The sequence below is a fragment of the Pan paniscus genome, chromosome 2 (genome assembly GCF_029289425.2).
Source record: "Pan paniscus chromosome 2, NHGRI_mPanPan1-v2.0_pri, whole genome shotgun sequence".
NCBI lineage: Eukaryota > Metazoa > Chordata > Mammalia > Primates > Hominidae > Pan > Pan paniscus.
Window position 1 is genome coordinate 49,537,254 of NC_085926.1, and position 20,365 is coordinate 49,557,618.

Below are 20,365 nucleotides of genomic sequence, written 5' to 3' on the forward strand. Positions count from 1 at the left end.
CTTCCATCTGTGCCCGGGGCGCTTCCTGAGACTCCCAGTTCCTCAGTGTGAATCCCAGATGGTTCCCATCGCCATCTGGATAAAGGCTCCACTCCCCAGCTGGCCTTAGAGACCCTCACAATCCGGCCCGACCACCCAGCACCCTCCCTCTCCTTCCCTCTACGACCTTGCGTCTCTGAATACACTTGTTCCTCTGCCTTCCCAACTCCTATGCATACTTTTGAGGCCATTCTCGGGTAGCCCCTCTCCTCTCCGAGGCCTGTCCTTATGACGCCTGCCCGCTGTGGCACTCCGGTTACCCGGAGGAGAGTTGCTACTCTCGAGTTCACCGAGGCGGAAAGCCCTCTGACTCCAAAGCAGGGCTCAGCGCGACGTCCCAGAGGCCGCTTCTAGTGGCAGGTGCCCCTCCTCACAGGGCCCTCGCAGCCCCGCCGGCCCCCGCCCGGCTCCTTCTCAGCATGCTACAACCGCGTCGGCCCTGGACAGCGCATGCGCGGGCGCCGACGGCTGTTTCCCAGCGACCCCGAGGCTGGCGGGAGCGCGCACAGGAGAAGGGGGGCGTGTGCAGGGAAGGGGGCGCGAGACGCGCATGCGCAGCGGCAGGCGGCGGCGCGAGCCGAGCTGGGAGATGGCGGCGGCAGCGGCGGCGCCGAGAGTGTGAGCACCGCCCGGGAGCCGCCGGCCCGGGCGCAGCGCGACCCCGACCCCGCCCGCCCGCCTGCCCGCCATGGGCAACGAGGCCAGCCTGGAGGGCGGCGCTGGCGACGGGCCGCTGCCGCCCGGCGGCGCCGGCCCCGGCCCGGGCCCGGGCCCCGGCCCCGGCCCCGGCGCAGGAAAGCCGCCTTCAGCACCGGCCGGCGGCGGACAGCTCCCCGCGGCGGGAGCAGCGCGGTCGACCGCGGTACCACCGGTCCCTGGCCCCGGCCCCGGTCCCGGCCCTGGCCCGGGCAGGTAAGCGCGTGTCTCGGCGCCCGGGGGGCGGTGAGCTGCAGCCTGAGGCCGGGGCCCGGGCCCAGGATCCCGCGATCTAGTGTGGACAGCGAGGTTCGACGTCCGGCCGCACTCTGAACCCTGCCGGATTGGCGTGAACTGGGTGGTCGCGGGAAGCGGCCCTTCCTTTCCAGCTGCCCCGCCTTGGCGTGGCAGGATGACGAGCGCAGGGTCAGTCGGGGTCTGCAGACCGTGACTCCGTCACGAACCCCAAATTCGCTTCTCCCCAACGCTCGGGCCTGACTGCTCAGGAGGGGCTTATGTAACCTTAACCTGGTCCCTCCGCACAGGAGAGCAATGGGATGGAAAACGTTCTCCCTGTCTGCTGGTGTCTGCATGTGTCCATTGTGCTGGGCCGAGAAAAGAGCACAATGGGAGTGGCTGTCAGGGAAGATAAGTGTCACTGCGAGGAACAGAGAGATGAAAATAGTTGAACCATGAACTTGGTCTTGGGCTTTCCTTGGGCATTTAGTGGCTGTAATCACCTTTGGGGGAAAGGAAAATTGCCCACTGGACACCAAGAGGTGCTTATTTAGGCCCAACAATACTAATAGGATCATGTGCTTTCACTAAGGTTTAGGGAAACATTTTGGGGTGAAGCAAAAATGCTATTGAGTCATCCAGCACCAGATATGTTCTCGTTACCTTATGATTTAGATCAAACCAGTGGAAAAGCTGAAACCCACACAGAATGCTTTAAACAGAACATATCTGATTAAATACTGTGAAACCAGTTTGTTTTAAATGTATGCCAACCCAGGTCCTGCAAAAACAGTCAGGTGGCAATGAAGGCTGTAAGGGAATGCCAATATATAATAAGTCAGTAGACTGAAAACTCAGGAAAACTACTAAGAGATGACACGATAAAATGGAAGGCATTATCTTTGCACCAAATGGGCTTGGGGAGTAGCAAAACCCCCAGGGGGTGGGAGGGAGGTGCTTCCAGCTCCATGTGAGTCTGCTGATATATGTTGCCCTGGCTTTTCTGTGTGGGAGCACATAAACTGAGGACGCATAATTTTTTATTCTTTGGCTGCCCGACTGTGCCTCTTGTGTGTTTATTTCCTCAGAAGTCATTTCTTAGACAACTAACAGTAATGAAAGGCTGTTAGTAGCTTGAAACCTGCGGCAGACAGGTCAGCCTGTGAGCATCCTTTTTAGAGGTGGGATTTGTCCATTTTATACTAGCTATAATAGTAATGCAGTTGGATAGCACACAGCTCTTAGCACTGCAAACACTGTCCGTTTTGCTGCATGTTGAGTTGCTGTTTGGGTTTTAGCTTGAGGGAGGCTCACCCAGGCTTTAGTGTTCTCCTTCCAAGGGAAAGCTTCTGTAGCTGAATGGAAAAACACCTTGTTATTGAGAGTTCCCTGTATGGGGAATTTGTCATTTCTCTTCTGATAACCAAACAGGCTGCTCTGCTTGTAGTTTATCAGATGTTGCAGAGCCAATCATATGAAATTCTGGAAAGACCTGGGCAGCTCAGAGGGACTGGAAGGAGGCTGATGTCTATTGCTCATATGCCTTTTTAGTGTTTCATTTGTACTTCATCTGTACATTCTGCTGCAGGGCAGACCCATGAACTGCTGTGGGTGAGGCGAACCACGGACTCCTGATGGATTTAGTAGTCACACAATCTCTTACCTGGCTGTGGGCAAGGCTCATACCTGAGCCTGTGGTGCTGAGGTCCTGTGACTATCAGACTCAGGAGGTGAGCTGGCTATTTGTCCCCAAAGCTCAGAACCAGAGACCATTAGGAGGTGGGATTTACTCCTCCAGCTGATATTCAGTTTATCATAGCACCTCAGCTGAGCAGCAGCTCCATGGCTTATCTCTCCTTTAGTATTGCAATGGCTTCTACTTCCTCTCACTAGAGCATCTCAGATACCTGATGCCAAATTTAGCATGTTCTAAGATGCTGCTGAACAGATTGGCCCATTGATGGGGAAAAAGCCCTGTGAATGTGCTTCTGGGCATTCAGGAAAGAGCATTAGCACAAAGACATATTTGCTTTCAGTAAGATTTTGAATTTCGGGGCAGTCAGAAACCTCATAGAGGTGGGTAGAAGGCCAGGTAAAAGGGAGATGATTCTGGGGGAGTTAAATGCTATTGCCATATTACCTTGTCATCCCAGGCTGAATTAGTCTTTTCATCCTCATACTGAGCTGACTTGGACTCTGTGAGGGGGTGGCTCCAGCATTTGCTGCTGAAGAGCCTGACTTGAATCCCATGAGTAGCAGTGCTGCCACACCCATAGTGGTGCCTCTTAGCCCGTCGGGATGATGTGGAGCTTTGGGCATTGGAGAGTCCCTCAAGGAAGGGCTCTCTGCTTCTGGTGTCAGGGTGGCCATGTACAATTATATAATCTGTGCCTTTTCCAAGGAGTGCTGGTTTGGGAGAAAGCTGAACTCTAACCCAGGCTCCACTCTCCAAGCTGTGTGCCCTGGTGTAGGCTGCATCCTCTTAGATGAAGGGGCATCATTCACTCGTTAATTCATTTACTTATTTATGGAGTTATGCCTAATGTACAGTGGAACACACATATTGATGGGATTTTATTTATACATACACTCGTGACACACTACCAGATCAAGACAGAACTTTATCAGTACCCCAGAAAGTACTTTTTAAAATAATTACACGAAGGAGCCATGTAGACCAGTGGCAGCCTATCTAGTTTACACCAGCTCTGTGGACTTGCACCTGTTTTTTTTTTTTTTTTTTGAGTTGGAGTCTCGCTCTGTCGCCCAGGCTGGAGTGCAGTGGCGCAATCTCCACTCACTGCAAGCTCCACCTTCTGGGTTCACGCCATTCTCCTGCCTCAGCCTCCCGAGTAGCTGGGACTGCAGGCGCCCACCACTGCACCCAGCTAATTTTTTGTATTTTTAGTAGAGATGGGGTTTCACCGTGGTCTCGATCTCCTGACCTTGTGATCTACCTGCCTCGGCCTCCCAAAGTGCTGGGATTACAGGCGTGAGCCACTGCACCCGGCCCAACTTGCACATGTTTTGATGTTTGCAAATTGATATCTAGTCCATCAGCTAAGGTGTATTTGTCAGCTGTCAAGAGCAAGCACAGTTATTGGCTTTGTGGATGGTATGGAAAGGATATATAGTGCTTCCCTGTCCTTCAGCACCTCACAGACTGGTTGGTCAAATAGCTCTTGAAGAGCCAAATCATGGAAGAACCCTAAGAGAGACACTGTGGGCAGCTCAGTATCTGAGAAATGTCAAATAAGCAGTGCTTACAGGGTTGTTAATTGGGAAGAGTGGAGAGGCACAGCTAGGCTTTAGGAGAGGTAGAGATGTAAGGCTGGAAAAATGACTGGGTTAAGACAGGTAGAGATAGAGATAAATGGCATAAAGAATGTGGTCTACACAGGCATGGACAGTGAGCAGAGAATGAGGCTGAGTGCAGGGTGGTGGGGGAAAGCCAGGGCAAAGCCAAGAGAGGCCCTTCTCCATCATTGCCCATCAGAATGCGTAATCAATGCCAAAGTCGCCTCTCTTCACTCCTGGCCCATATGTTATTGAGACAGACACCCTAAGCCAAAGGCAGCTAGGCACAGAGAACCTGGTTGTTTACTGGAAGGTGGGCAAGGCTGCTCTGAGAACCATACCCCGAATTCCTTTTTCAAAATGGATTTGTCAGGCATAGTATCTCTGGTCTGGGATTAGTCAGACTTGTTACATTATATCAGCCAACTCAGCCTCTAGAAAAATCTGGCACTAACTTGTAAAGATAAAATGAAAGGACATAATTGCCAGGTCTGGAAATAATGCTCCTTTGTCACTTAGAGATCTTCTTTGTCCCCAGTGGCTGGATCTCACAGAGGGTATGTCATGGAGTGTGAATTAAAGTGACCTTACATCTGAATGGTGACGATGTCAAAATTTTACCCAGAGGGCAACCATTTTTGCATTTCTCCAGGGAAAGCAGGCTACTTTTGATAATACAGTTGCTCACAGCATCATTAAGACTAATAAGGTGCTGTTGATTTAAAAAATGTAAAAATGTAATGGAGACATTAGGAGGAGAAATACTGTCTTTTGTTTGTTTGTTTTTTGTTTTTTGAGACAGAGTCTTGCTCTGTCGCCCAGGCTGGAGTGCAGTGGCACGATCTCGGGTCACTGCAACCTCTGCCTCCCGGGTTCAAGTGATTCTCCTGCCTCAGCCTCCTGAGTAGCTGGTATTACAGGCACCCACAACCACACCCAGCTAATTTTTGTATTTTTAGTAGAGATGGGGTTTCACCATGTTGGCCAGGCTGGTCTCAAACTCCTGAGCTCAGGTGATCTGCCCGCCTCAGCCTCCCAAAGTGCTGGGATTACAGACATGAGCCACTGTGCCTGGCCGAGAAATGCTATCTTAAACATTTTTTTTTTACTATGGAAAATTTCAAACATACATGAAAGTAGAGGAAATGGTCTAATGAACTTTTGTGTTCCCATTGCTTAGCCACTGCCATCATCAACTTATGGCCAATTGAGTTTAATTTCTCTCTCTCACATCCTACCCCCTAGAGAAGCAAATTCCAGACATCCCAAAATTTCATCATCAGTATTTCAGTTTGTATTTCCAAGAAATAAGGGCTTTGCATGAACATAACCACAGCACCACAGCCACATCTAAATAAGATAATGATCCCTTCTTAAACTCAGCAAATATTCAGTCAGGATTCTATTTTTCTGATTGTCTTATGAATTTACTTTTATTATTGGTTTGAATTGTGATCTAAACAGGGTCTATACATTGAATTTGTCTGATGCATCTGTCTAGTTTCTTTATGTATTTTCTCTCCTTTTTGCTCCTTGCAGTTTATTATTAGAGAACTATGACATTTGTCCTGTGGTTTCTCATATTCAGGATTATGCTGATTGCATCCCTGTGGTGTCATTTAAGATGTTCCTCTGTCCCATGTTTTTCTTGTAAACTGAGAATTCTATCTAGAAGCTAATCAGATTCAAATTTTATTCTTTTGGTCAAGAAATTCTAGCTTTTTAAAAGAGAGTTTCTTGAAGACTTCAGACATGGAGAGGCTGAGAGTTCACTGAAAGCAGAACCAGGGTTTGGGCTAATTGGGAGCCAAAGAACAATGCAGTGGACCACTTTTCTGTTCCTTTTCTAAAGATCTCCTTCCTCTGAGTCAGTTTGGTTCTGAGTTTAAGAAATCAAAGCTTTCAGAGGAAAGTTTTTTTTTTTTTTTTCCCAGAAAAGTCATGCCTTTCACCCCAGTTTGGGGGAGCCCTCCCTGCATATGTGAGTAGGAGGCTGCTGCTAGGATTTGGGGGCTTAATAAATCTTTCCCCTTATCACAGGTCCTGCATTTCTGAATTGGGCCCTTTCCTCTTGTTAGTTGTGGGAGTGTGGAAGGCCAGACCTACTCTGTGTGGGCTATGTGAGGGGAACCTGTTGCTGGAGCCTGTGGGCCATGTGCAGTAAGTTGGTGCTAACTGTGAAGGTAGGTTGGCAACACTGTAATAGCAGTTATGACTACCATTACTGAATGACTGCCTCATCACAGACATTCTGCTAGGTGTTTTATTTCTTATTCCACCTGCTTGGCCATTCAGCTTCTGCAGGCCCTGCCTGTCCTGACTTTACTTACTGCCTGGGGACTAACTTTTTAAATGGTAAAATGGTGGCTAAGCCCTGCATGCCTATAGCAAGGGCTGACTGTCACTTTAGGACATGAGGCCCTCTGGGTAAGCTGGGACTTGGTGAACAATCTAGCTGTGGGGGACTCCTGCTCAGTCCTTTCATTTGGTGCCAGGAGCATGTCATGCTGGTGCATTTGTAGCACTTGCCCGAGCTCCTTTTCTGGAGCGACCTCTGCCATCTCCTCTCACTAGCACAGTGGTTGAAGCTGTGGAGTGAATTGGGACACTGGCCTGTGGGCTCCTGCCTGTGGTAGGGGTGATAGAATTTTGGTGTCTCACTCTCTGTGGTTCCTTCCGTACAGATCGGGCTTCTAGTGGGGGTCTGTTGCCCCCTAGCATTCTCTTGGCCCATTTGTCTTATGTTTTAGGTTCTGGTCAGCTCTGCTGTGGAGTGGGATACTCCCTGACGCATCTGTGTTGTGCCTTGGGCTCCCAGGCTGGCCACACGGCTGCTGTGATCTCTCCTTCCTATTATTCGTCTTTACGGGCACATAGGGTTCTAAAGAGAGCTTTGCTCTAGCAGAGACCTGGGGCCCCTACTTCTTTCTAACAAGAGGGTCACATGGAGGCACATGGGAAGCCTCCAGGGAGCTCTAGATCACCCCAGGATCAGATCAAATCTTGAATGGCCTGGAGAGGCCTGGTTGCCCCTAAAGTGGGTGAGGCTGCTGTCAGGGCCAACGGTGAAGAAGAGATTTTCCCTGAGGGGAAATAGAAGGGATGGCTTTTGGATCTTGGTCCCAAACACTGAGGAGATCCAAGAGCCTCAGCAGCAAGGATCACCCCACCCAGTCCTATCTGGGACTGCCCCCTGTATCCAGAGGAGCCCGAGCTCTTCAATGCCACTGGCTTGTGTGGGGAGCCAAACCTCCCAAAGATGCTGGAAGAACCATTAAGGCATTTGGGTTCTTGGGAGAAAGGGTAGGTGAGGAAATTTCCTAATAGTTACACTGTTACATTTGTGTTTGCAGGCAGGTAACAAGGGTCACTCCCATTAAAAAATTTTTTTAAATTAATTAATTATTTAAATTGACAAAAATTATGCACTATATATTTATTATATACAACCTGATGTTTTGAAATATGTACATATTATGACATATTATGGAATGGCTAAGTCAAGTGAATTAACATAGTCATGACTTAACATACTTACCATTTTTGTGGTGAGGATGCTTAAAATCTATTAGCAGAAATTTACAAGAATGCAATACATTGGTGTTAGCTATAGTCACCGTGTTGTACAGTAGATCTCTTGTTGTTGTTATTTTTTCTTTTCTTTTTTTTTTGAGACAAAGTCTCACTCTGTCGCCCAGGCTGGAGTGCAGTGGCGTGATCTCAGCTCACTGCAACCTCTGCCTCTTGGGATCAAGTGATTCTCATGTCTCAGCCTCCCGAGTAGCTGGGATTACAAGTGTGTGCCACCATGCCCGTCTAATTTTTGCATCTTTAGTAGAGACTGGGTTTCACCATGTTAGCCAGGCTGGTCTTGAACTCCTGGCCTCAAGTGATCCATCTGCCTCAGCCTCCCAAAGTGCTGAGATTGCAGGTGTGAGCCAGCCACCATGCCCAGCCTAGATCTCTTGAATTTAATCCTCCTATCTAACTGAAACATCTCCTCAACCTTCCCTTCTACCTCCTACTGTGTCACCTACACTTTTTTGTGTATGGGAGTGTTTGTGGGGATTTTTACAGTTAGATTCTACATTGAAGTGGAACAATTTTAAAGTGAAATTTTATCCATGTATTCAGGAAACTCTGCTGAACATCTTTTGGATACCTATCCCTGGGTGAAGTGTGAGGAATAAAAGAAGGAGCACAAAATAGGCTCTGCCCTAAAGGGGCCCATGGTGTGGGGAGAGAGAACTCTTGTCCAGATCTTTAGCCTCAACTTCTTCTTCCTTAAATCAGAGTTTGCTCCTGCCTTCTCTTTGTCTCACAGAGGTAAGAGAAATGAGAGTATGATTAAAAGGGGTTGCATTATTTCATGTTCTAAAATAGTAGAGCATATATTTGTATGGTATTTTACAGCTTACAAAACACATTCATAACATTCACGTATTCTGTTGGGAAGCTCCAAAGGCCTAAGAGGAGTGATGTAGAAGAACAGCCAGCTAGCAGACTTTAGCAAACCAAAATGCCGAATGCTGTGGAGAACTGTGTCACTTCCCCGCCTCCTCCTCTGTGAAGATGGGAGATTTAGCAAGATGATGGGAAAGGCTTTGAGGAGTGGGAAAGGGTCAGAAAGTAGGACATTTGAGCAAAGGGCAGGGTAGGATGATGTGGAGGAAGAAGAATAGTGGAAGCATGCTGGCTGGGGGTCAGAAATTCAGGTTTTAATCAATCCTGACATTGCCTAAACTTGGCTATGCACGTTGGGTATGTCCTTGGTTTTTTCATCTGTAAAATGAGAGATTTAACTAGATGATCTCCACAGTCCCTTCCAGCTCTGACAGCTGATTTTTGTGAAATGTGTAAAAAGGAAGGGTGATGCTTCCCATTTTTCTTCAGCTCTATTGAGCATAGAAAACAAGGTCTAAATCAAAAGTACATTGTGCACTTTTTAGTTTACTTTGTAGCAGCTCTAAATGAAGAGGCTTGCTCTTCCATTGTGTGGCAGAGATTTTTCAGAATGGACAAGATGACTGCACATTCAAGCCTGGAGCCAGGGGAGGGGCTGGCTGGCAACCCACCTCTGGGTTGCTTCTGGTAGGCAGGGGCTCTCGGAAAACTGATGGCCTCCTTGTGCTGGGTTGGTTGGCCAGCCAGCAAGGCTCCTACCCAGACCTGCAGAGCCTGCTGCAGGCTCCCTGTTCTCAGCTGTGCTTGGCTGCTTATCTCCTGAGTGTTGTTCCACCTACTTCCTACAGGTGCTCTGGGAGCAGCCAGTGGGCCATGATTTCCAGGGGAGCTGGGGTTGGCAAACGCTTTGTGATGGGGAAGGGTGGGGCATGGGAAGGGCTAGCCTGAAAGAGACTTTAGATCTGCAGACTCCAGTTTGGGCAGACTCCTTCATTTGTAGAATGAAGAGATACATGTGGTTCTCTCTGCAGCTTCTGCAGCTGTGTGGGTTCTGTGGGCTCAGGCCAGATCTCCTCCAATGTCAAAGTCCGGTATGTGAGGCTGCTTCCTTCCGAAGTGTGGTTTGGCTTCAGTAGGTTATATGTTTGCTCTGATATCCTTTTATTTTGAGCATTGTATACAACCCCCAACGAATGTCAGAATGTCTGCTGTCATACTCTGTACGGGCTACAGCTCTCCCTTGGTGTGAACACCCAAGATCAGCGGCCTTTGGTTCTTCTCAGGCAGATGATTCTACTGCTGGAGAGTTCTTTTTTTCCTGTTTGTCTGAATCAGGTTTCCTTACACCTCCTATCTGCTGGTCTTGGCTCTGCTCTCCAGCACCGCTGACTTATTTTTGCTCACAGGTTTAGCAGGCGCTCACTGTACCTGCCACGTGCCAGGGCTGAGGTCCCTGCGCTTACTTCCTCAATCCTGATTTTCTTCTCTGGACTTCACTTCTCCAGCTCCTGTGGCTGTGATGGGACTCTGAGACCCTTGCCAGCCTGGACTGCCCTGCCCAAGGCTGTCAGTATCCTAAAAGTACAGAGAGGCCTTAGAGAACAGGGTCCAGGGCTCAGCATGTCACTTGGACTATGAGTGACATAGTCTGAAGGACGCGGGGCCTTCCCTCTCACAGCATGAGAACACCCTTCCTACACCTTTATGAGAGCTTTTGGGCAGCTACTCCCACACTTATCCAGCCTCATGCTGGGCATCTTCACACGAAGTCTGGGGCCTTCCATTCTGGACTTACACAGCCCAAGTGTGAATCTGTGGAGGCCTGCATGAGTCTCTGCTATGTTTTCTCTGGTTATACTTAGAGATCCTTTCCAACCTAGTGAGACTCTTTTGGAACCTGACTGTGTTCCATGAACTGGGGGTAATAACTAAGGCAATGTACTTGTTTCAGGAACCATACTGTGAGAACTTCTCCCCTTCCTAGGCCCTGTGAGCCTACTTTCTAAACCCCTGCATCTGACCTGGAGTGGGGTGGCCAGTGTTGGATGCTCAAGGTCAAGGCCTTGCCAGCTCAGGTTTGGAGTGATGATGGCTGAGTAGTGGGAGTAGCTGCCTGAAAACTCTCATAAATGTGTAGGAAGGGTGTTCTCATGCTGCAAGAGGAATGCCCCTTGTCCTTCAGACTATGTCACTCATAGTTCAGGTGACATGACAGCTACGGTTGGATTGGAGAGGCAACCACCCCTTGCACCCTAGCCATGGCAGCCCCTGTGCTCTGCAGAGGAAACCCTTGTGCAGATTTGTCCTTTCCTGGTCAGCCGTGTTATGCTGGCCTGTCTTTGGGGTGCATTGGCCTTTGGCTCTGTAGGGTAGGTATCTCTAGGAGCAGCAAGTGCTCTGCAGATGAAAATTTCAAACACACATAAAAGGAGAAAGGTAAAAAAAAAAAAGAAGAAAAGAAGAAGAAAGGATGGTAGGCTGAAGTCTCTCCTGCAAACCTACCACGTAGCTTCAACAATGATTAGCATTTTGCCAACTTGTTTTATCTATATTCCTCCACTTTTTTTTTTTTTTTTTGGACTAGAGGATTTTCTTTTTTTTTTTTTTGAGACGGAGTCTCACTCTGTCACCCAGGCTGGAGTGCAGTGGCGGGATCTCGGCTCACTGCAAGCTCTGCCTCCAGGGTTCATGCCATTCTCCTGCCTCAGCCTCCCGAGTAGCTGGGACTACAGGCACCCACCCACCACGCCCAGCTAATTTTTTTTTTTTTTTTTTTTTTGAGACAGAGTCTCGCTCTGTCGTTGCCCAGGCTGGAGTGCAGTGGTGCGAGCTCAGCTCACTACAAGCTCCGCCCCCTGGGTTCGCGCCATTCTCCTGCCTCAGCCTCCGGAGTAGCTGGGACTACAGTCGCCCGCCACTACTCCCAGCTAATTTTTTGTATGTTTAATAGAGACGGGGTTTCACCATGTTAGCCAGGATGGTCCCGATCTCCTGACCTCGTGATCCACCCGCCTCGGCCTTCCAAAGTGCTGGGATTACAGGCGTGAGCTACCGCGCCCGGCCAGGATTTTCATTCAAAATAGAAATATATCATTTCACTCATGAATAGTTTAGGATGTACCTCTAGTAGTTAGAGGGTGCTTTACTATTTAATTCAATGGCATTTATCACAACCAACAAAGTTAACTTTAATTTCTTACTATAACCCAATACCCAGTCCATATTTAATTTTTCTTTATTGTTCCAAAAATGACATTTTATTTTATTTAATGTATTTTTTTTTTGAGACGGAGTCTCGCCCTATTGCCTAGGCTAGAGTGCAGCGGCGCCATCTTGACTCACTGTAACCTCCACCTCAGGGGTTCAAGCAATTCTCCCTGCCTCAGCCTCTCGAGTAGCTGGGACTACAGGTGCACACCACCATTCCTGGCTAATTTTTGTATTTTTTTGCTAGAGACGGGGTTTTGCCATGTTGGCCAGGCTGGTCTTGAACGCCTTACCTCAGGTGATCTGCCTACCTCGGCCTCCCAAAGTGTTGGGATTACAGGCATGAGCCACTGTGCCTGGCCCCAAAAATGACATTTTAGTTTGTTCAAACAGTATCCAAACAACGTCTACATATTGCATTTGGTTGATATGTTCTGTAAGTTTCTAACAGTCTCCTTGCTCCTTTTGTTTTCAAATCCATTTATTTGGTGAAGACATCAGGACATTTATCCTAGACTATCTCTCATTTTGGTTTTGCCTAAGCACATCCTCTTGAAGTTATTTTCTTGCTTCCTAGTGTCCTTTTATTTCCTATAAACTGGTAGTTAGATCTAGATCAGAATAGATTCAATCTTTTTGGAAAGAACACTTCATTGGTATTGTGTACTTCCTATTGTATCCCAGAAGGAGGCAGTATGTCTGTCTCCTTGACCTACTTTAGTGATGAAAAGATGGATCAGGCCTGGGTGCAGTGGCTCCCCCCTGTAATCTCAGCACTTTGGGAAGCTGGGATGGGCAGATTGCTTGAGCCCAGGAGTTTGAGACTAGCCTGGACAACGTAGTGAGACCCCATCTCTACAAAAATACAAAAAAATTAGCCAGGCATAATGGCACATGTCTGTGGTCCCAGCTACTCTGGAGGCTGAGGTGGGAGGATCACTTGAAACTGGGAGGTCAAGACTGCAGTGAGCTGAAATCGTGCCACTGCACTCCAGCCTGGGTGACAGAGTAAGACTGTGTTTCAGGAAAAAAAAAAAAAAAAAAAAAAAAAAGGATTAGGGGATTCAGGTAGTATCAGTGATTAATCCATTATAAAGTCCTTATCAGTTTTTTTTTTTGCCTGATGAATTTAGCATTCACTAATGATCCTTAGCTAGATCCATTATTTCATAACAGGTTGCAAAATTAGCTGAAATTCTTCTATAAAAATTATCTGTCAACCTTTTTTTTTAATGCACCAAACATTTATTAAACATTGCAGTCAATAGCAGGAACACAAGAAGGAAAAAGACACAGTCCTACCCTGAAGATGCCCTCCAAACTGGGTTGAATCTCCATGCTTGATGCTCCTTTCAATGGATTGTTTTTAAATAATAATGTAGATATTTTTATTAATGATAATACTCATGAATGTAGTTTAAGACTTCCTTCTGGTTCCCTTTGCCCTTAGGTTATCCCTTTTCAGGGATATATAGTTCTCTGTTTTAGAGTTATTAGAAATGATTCTTCTCTGTGGTTATCTGATTAAGAGGATATAAAATTAAGCTCTTTTTTCCCAGTTTGTGTTTAATTTGTAAGGATTACTTTTTGATCAGTTTTCTGTTGTTACTGTCATTCTGCACAATAAACCAGCCCAAACTCAGTAGCTTCAAATAGCAATTTTTTATTCTCACTCATGCATCTGCATGCTGGCTAGAATTCACTGATCTAGACCGGGCTCCAGGCTGCAGTTGGGTCCAGGTCAGATCAGTGTATCTCTCATCTTCCCTGGACAGCAGTCTAGCTGGGGCATGTTCTTCTTACGGTGATGAGAGACACACACAAGAGGGTGTGCCTAACCTCACAGCACATTTCAAGCCTCTGACCTTATGACACATCTGCTAACATTCCTGTAGTCAAGCAATTCATGGTTAAGCCCAAGTCAAGGAGTTGTATTGCAGTTACTATGGCTGTGTAACATGTTAACCCAAAACTTAGTAGTGGAAAACAGCCACTATTCTGGTCACAGATTCTGCAGGTCAGGAATTTGGGCAGAGCACAGTAGAGTGGAGCGTGTTTCTGCTTCACAATGTCTGGAGCTTCAGCTGGAAGACTTGAAGGCCAGAGATTAGAATCTTCTGAAGGCTCATCAATTATATGTTTGAGAGTTGATGCTGGCTGTTACCTGGGAGCCCCAGGGCTTCTCCATATGATTTCTCCATGTGGGCTCATTTGGGCTGCCTCATAGCATGGTTGCTGAGTTCCAAGGGTGGGGAGAGGGCAAGGTAGGGGTTGGGAGACAGGTGGAAGACCGTACTGACTTTTATGATTTAGTCTTAAGAGACATGCAGTGTCACTTCTGCCACATTCTGTTTAGTAACACAGTCACAAGATCCTGCCTAGGTTTAAAAGGAGGGGACGTGGACTCTGTCAGTACATGTGGGACTGGAAATCTTGCTGAGACCATTTTTGGAAAATACAGTCTGCCACAGCTGGAAAAAATATATTCTGCCTCTAGTTGGAGGAACTGCAAAGACACATGGCAGAGAACAGAAATCGATGGAAAGTAAAGAATTGAAAACAACAATGGCATATACCATACTTTTTTAAAATTTAATTTTTAAAAATTATATAAAGCTTTCCTATGATTCCAAATAAAACAAGATATATTGAGAGAAGTCTAATTCCATCTTGTTCCCTCTACTTTATTCTCTTTGCCTTTCTGATAAGAAACAGTTTTTATCAGATTTTTCCCACTGTTTCTTTTTGCAAATTTAAGGGAAAAATATATTTGTTTACCTTTCTTTTTTATGTAAAAGGTAGCAGACTCTAAGTACTCTTCTGTACTTTGCTTTTTTCCATGTAATCAATCTTGAAGATCACCCTGTAGCAGAATATAGAAATCCTCCTGATTCCTTTTTGCATCTGCACTGTGCCTCACCATGTGGATGTGCCATGGTTTATCTATGGACATTGGGCTGTGTCCAGTCTTTTGCTCTTACAAAAAGAAGCACAGTGAGGAATCTGGAAAATATGGCATTTTGTAATTTTACCAGTGTGTCTGTGCGATAGTTTCCTAGAAGTAGGATTGCTGAAACAAAATGGTAAATGTATAAGTTGTTTTTCTCTGTGTTGCTAAGACTGAGAGCCAAAGGCAGAAGCAATAGTATTCAGGCATGAGAGGATGATCATGGTGGGGTGCGGGGTTTTGCAGGACAGGGAGGTGGGAAGGGGCTGAGTAGTAAGAGTGATGAAAAGTGCTCAACTTCTGAATATATTCTGGAAATTGAGCCAGAAGGATTGCTGAATGGTTGGCTGTGAAGAGTTGAAGAGAGGAGTCAGGAGGAGCTCTGAGTTTTGACCTGGGCATCTGGTGTACACAGGGAGGAGGAGGAATGGGCCTAGACCAGGAGTTTGTTCTTGGACAAGTTGTTTTTTAGAGGCACCCAAGTGAGATGTTAGGTAGGCAGCTGGGTATTCAAGTCTGGGCTGGAAAAATAAAGTAGCACTTCACCTGCAAGTGCTTTAATATTAATGCCACCTGGTTCCTACAAGTACCCTGAAAAAGAGATAAGGGAGAAGAGGAAATTGAGGCAATACTAGGGTTCCAAGAGAGTGAATCAAGTGCATTCAATTAAACAAATATTTACCTTATCAAATGAAACATTGGAAATGAAAGCACTCAGCATGAGGCCTGCCATTAAGTGCCTACTAGTTGATGTCAGGTTCCATGCCCAGGGCTGAGGATAGAAAGATGAACAGGTAGATTATGCCCTTATTTATTACCCTAGATCATGTTTGAGTTAAACTTGATTGAGGGTATAGTTCCTGACCTCTGGGAGCTCTGACTCAGTGGGGGATGCTTGGAGGGCTCAGGGGCCTACTGTCGTCCATCCTCATCTTCACAGACAGCTGCTAAAACAGATTATAGAATTTAAGGCTCAGACTGGGCAGTTCACTTGAAAGGCCTGGCTCATTCTATTGGCTCTAGAATCTGCAGCTAGTCAGAGATGAAGCTCAGGCCACCAGAGCCACAGAGAAAAGTCTCTCACTATAGGAAAAGTGTCACTTTGACTCTTTAGCCCTCACTCCTGTTCAATAAACTTCATGAAGCCAGGTGGAGGGTGTTGGCCTTCAGCTGGAGTGACAGTCGTGTGGGACAGGCGCCCCTTGACAGATTTTGAGTATTGGGAAGAGGGCAGGAGGGAGGGAGTTCCAGGTCTGGGGCTGCTGCTCTGGGGTTGTGATTTGCTGTTGGGCAGCTGAGCAGAGATATCATAATTTGACTTTGGGATGTATATTTCTCTGGACTTAGGGATCAGGATGCAGGCTGTAGCACACGAAGCTGGCTCGGAAGCCAGCAGACTGGAATAGGACTTTCCCAATGGCCAAGCACTCATCTCTGCTCCCCTCCTGTGCTGAAAGCACTTTTTGCAAATGATGGTACTTAGCACTGATTGCCTGGCAGCCTAAGATACACCACCCATAGAGCAGAGTCAGAAGGGGGTTTCCTGCCAGGGCACTTTTGGGGAGCTATGATGCAGGCTAAGCCAGTGGAAGAAAGGGAGGAAGGGAGCAGACAGAACAGGGAGGCTTGATCCGGTGCTCCCAACAGACCCGGTTTGCCACTTTGCCTGCCTCCACTCCGCCCCTTCCTCCCCAGCTTTATTAGGGTGTGTGTTGGAGCCCACCCAAGGGTCCATGCTGTCATTGGTACTTTGCACCTACATGGCCATTCTGTTGTTTACTTTGGTTTGAGCCGTGGAAACAGAGACTGAAGAGCAGCAGGCACCAGCCTCTGTGCTGTCCCTACTCAGGCCCCCAGTTGGGGGTGAGGAGCCCTGGGAAGACCATCCAAAGTTCCAGGGGCAGACGCCAGAGCTACACAATCACCTCCTTTTCTAGATAGTAAGAAACAAAGAAAAACCTCTACACCCCTGAGTGTTGAGTGAGGAAAGCAAACATGTTCTCCCTGTATTCAAATTAGCCAGAGAGCCTGGTGGGGACTCTTGGGGGCAACACCTTCCCTTCCAATGCCAAGGCAATACCTCCCCTTCCAGGCTCACTCCTCTGAGCCTGCCTGGTAGTGCAAATAACTTGTTTTCAGAGGCAAGAAGAAAGAGGAAACTAGAAGTTTTGCCTTTTTGGAAAGCATCCTGTGCTACCTGCAGTCCCACATGAACACTGACTCTGGGGCTCCCAGGCCTGTGAAATGGAGTGGAAGTGACCCCAGGAGTACCGGAGCTGAGCCTTCCAGCAAAGTTTGGCAGGGAATGTGGGCCTCAGTCACACTCCTTCAGCTTCCTTTTCCTTAGTCCCTACTCGTGGCTCAGGAAAAAACAAGAAGTTCAGATAGCGACAGGCATTGCTTTTGAAAAGATAGTAACAGTACTTAGTAGTAACTGAGGAATTTTAAAAATACACTGTGCTTTTTTTTTTAATTCTGTGTAGCTCTGGCCAATAGAGAGTTAAGATCACTGGTGGGATGGAAATACTGATTCCAGAGAGGTAGTGGGCATTTCCAAGCATCCCACAGCAAGTCAGGGGCAGGACAGGGAAGAGGAGCCTGGGTTTCCTAGCTCCAGCCTCTGCTTGGTGAATCTCCCTGGCTACTTTGGAATAAGAAAGCTTTCATGTGTCCAGTGAAGGGTCAGGGCATCCAGTGGGTAAGAATGGCATACTTCCTGCCCCTGTTGCAGGGCACAGGCCTCTGGGTAGAGTAGACTGGGGTTGGGGAGACGGGGGTGGGCAGCTTCAAGTAGCTTTGGGGTATAAGGCTCCAGGGCCAGAAGAGCCCAGGACTCATAGGATGGAGTTTGGTGGCAAAGCCTCTGCCACAGTGAGACTACTTGGAACAGCCCACTTTGGTAGTGCACTCACTCTGAGCCAGGCCCCAGAGGCCTCAGGGTATAGTAGGAATGAGGACAGAGATTGTTCATCCCTTTCTTCCTCCAACTGCCATGGACATGGGGGATAACTCTGTAAACAAGCCGACATGTTCTAGATGCATATGGAGCACACAGCCATCAGGAGTAAGACCCACACCATGTAAGTGATTCTGGTAACGTGTACTGATTATTATTCGATGGCATGCAGTGGGGGTGGGTTTAGGCATAAGGGATAGAGGCAGCAACACCAACTCCCCATACCCCAATAAATTAGCTTTTCCAGAGACCCTGCTTTATCCTCAGAGAAGGCTTTGCTCCCCAGAGCACACATCATTTTGAGAATATTGTTTCTTTGTCCATTCATTCAACAAGCATTTAGCCCCTGCTGTGTATCAGAGTCTGCGCAGGCTCTGAGTTCACAGGGGAAACACAACAGTCAGCAGGTTGGATCCCACAGACTGTATGAGCACAACACAGTCTGAATATAGCATTGAATACTGAAACAGTGTTGACCATTGGACTTGTAGGAGCTCTTTTCTTGGGAAAACTTTAGTTTATAACATGATGGAGATTGAATTAATCTGACATAAAAACTTTTTGTGACAAAAATAAATGATTTTGTTTATTGTCCATAAGAGATCTTAAAAAGTCTTTTGTTTGGGAATGGAACCTCTACTCAAACCCAGGTTTGGGCTCCCTAGGGCCTTGAAGTCAGTGGGAGCAGCTGAGTAGGGTGTGGTTGATGGATCAAGGAACACATTTAGGGGAAAATATCACAATCCAACTTGGACAGCCTCAGGTCGAAAGTGGGTGATATTATAAGATCAGAGTGGTATCCTTTGGAACTCAAGGATAGTTTGCAGCCAGGTCTTGGACAAGAATGAGGAATCAGGGAAACCATCCCCTGTATCTACTTTCTTTCTTTTTTTTGAGACGGTGTCTCGCTCTGTCGCCCAGGCTGGAGTGCAGTGGCGCGATCTCGGCTCACTGCAAGCTCCGCTTCCCGGGTTCACGCCATTCTCCTGCCTCAGCCTCACGAGTAGCTGGGACTACAGTCACCCGCCACCACGCCCGGCTAATTTTTTGTATTTTTTAGTAGAGACGGGGTTTCACCATGTTAGCCAGGATGGTCTCGATCTCCTGACCTCGTGATCCGCCCGCCTAAGCCTCCCAAGGTGCTGGGATTACAGGCATGAGCCACCGCGCCCAGCCACCTTGCATTTTCATGGGCTCCTCAGATCCCTCAGCTGCGTGTGCAGAAGAAAGGAGGAAGGCCGGTGAATAGGCAGCCTCTGCCAAGTACCTCTTTTGGGGATGACTCTCAGGTACTCCGAGACTGGGGGAGGCCAAGTCTCAGAGTACCTGAGGGACCCAGGCTCATGGAGACTTCTCCACTCCGTCTTTCCTAGGTGCAATGCTAGGGTCTTGGATGTAGCGGTGAGCAAAGCTGGTGCAGCCCTATTCTCAAGGAGATAAGGGCCTAATGGGAGAGACTAACTTTAATCACATACAAATCAAAATTCTATTGAAGGAGTAGGACCAGAAGCCATGAGAACTAATGCCCTGAGGCAGTGATGCCAGGTGAAGACGTGTGTGATGTGTGTCTGAGGGGTGAATAGGAGTCAAGGAAATAGGTAGGTGGGGAGGAAAGGGGGGTCAAGCCTTCTAGGCAGGTGGAACCACACATGCAAAGGCCCTGAGGCTCATGATCAAAGAAATAGGACATGCCTTTTCAGTGGAAGATGGACCAGAAAGATGGAGGGGAGCAAAGGGACATGTTCTGGCAATGGTACACACAGCCTACTTCTAGCCAGGACATCCTCCTGCTATGATTGCTGGGACTGGTTGTTCTGCCTTTCCTGTCCCCTCTAACTCCTCCCCAGCTTTTTCCTCTGGGCTCCAACAGGAGCTCACTGCCCCTCCCTGCTTTGGGGTTGTTTGTCCAGCTAGTTGCTCCTGCCACTATGAGAGGGCACCAAAATAGTTGTTGCCCCCATGAGGAGAGGTAGAGAGGTAGCAGCAGTACTTTCTCTCTGTTTTTTTTTTTTTTTTTTTTTTTTGAGACGGAGCTTTGCTCTTGTTGCCCAGGCTGGAGTGCAATGGCGCAATCTTGGCTCACCACAACCTCCGCCTCCTAGGTTCAAGCGATTCTTCTGCCTCAGCCTCCTGAGTAGCTGGGATTACAGGCATGTGCCACCATACCCGGATAATTTTGTATGTTTAGTAGAAACGGGGTTTCTCCATGTTGGTCAGGCTGGTCTCGAACTCCCGACCTCAGGTGATCTGCCCGCCTCGGCCTCCCAAAGTGCTGGGATTACAGGCGTGAGCCACTGCGCCCAGCCTTTCTGTTTTTGAGATGGGGTCTTGCTCCATTGCCCAGGCTGGAGTGCAGTGGTGCAGTCACAGCCCATTGCAGCCTCAACCTCCCGGGCTCAAGCAATCCTCTCACCTCATCCTCCCAAGTAGCTGGGACTAGAGGTGTGCATCGCCACATCTGGCTAATTTTTGTATTTTTGTATTTTTGTATTTTTTTTTTTTTTGTAGAGATGGGGTTTCGCCATGTTGCCCAGACTGGTCTTGAACTCCTGGGCTAAAGCGATCTGCCTGCCTCAGCCTCC

At 47.7% G+C, this 20,365-nt stretch overlaps 1 protein-coding gene across 1 annotated transcript in view; it reads left to right on the forward strand.

The window, feature by feature from the left end:
- The first annotated feature begins 727 nt into the window (after positions 1–727).
- The window catches only part of BSN (bassoon presynaptic cytomatrix protein), a 115,419-nt gene continuing 95,781 nt past the window's right edge, over positions 728–20,365 (forward strand). The window contains exon 1 of the mRNA XM_034955627.4: positions 728–951. Coding sequence (XP_034811518.2) covers positions 728–951 — 224 coding nt within the window. The remainder of the gene's footprint in view (positions 952–20,365) is intronic.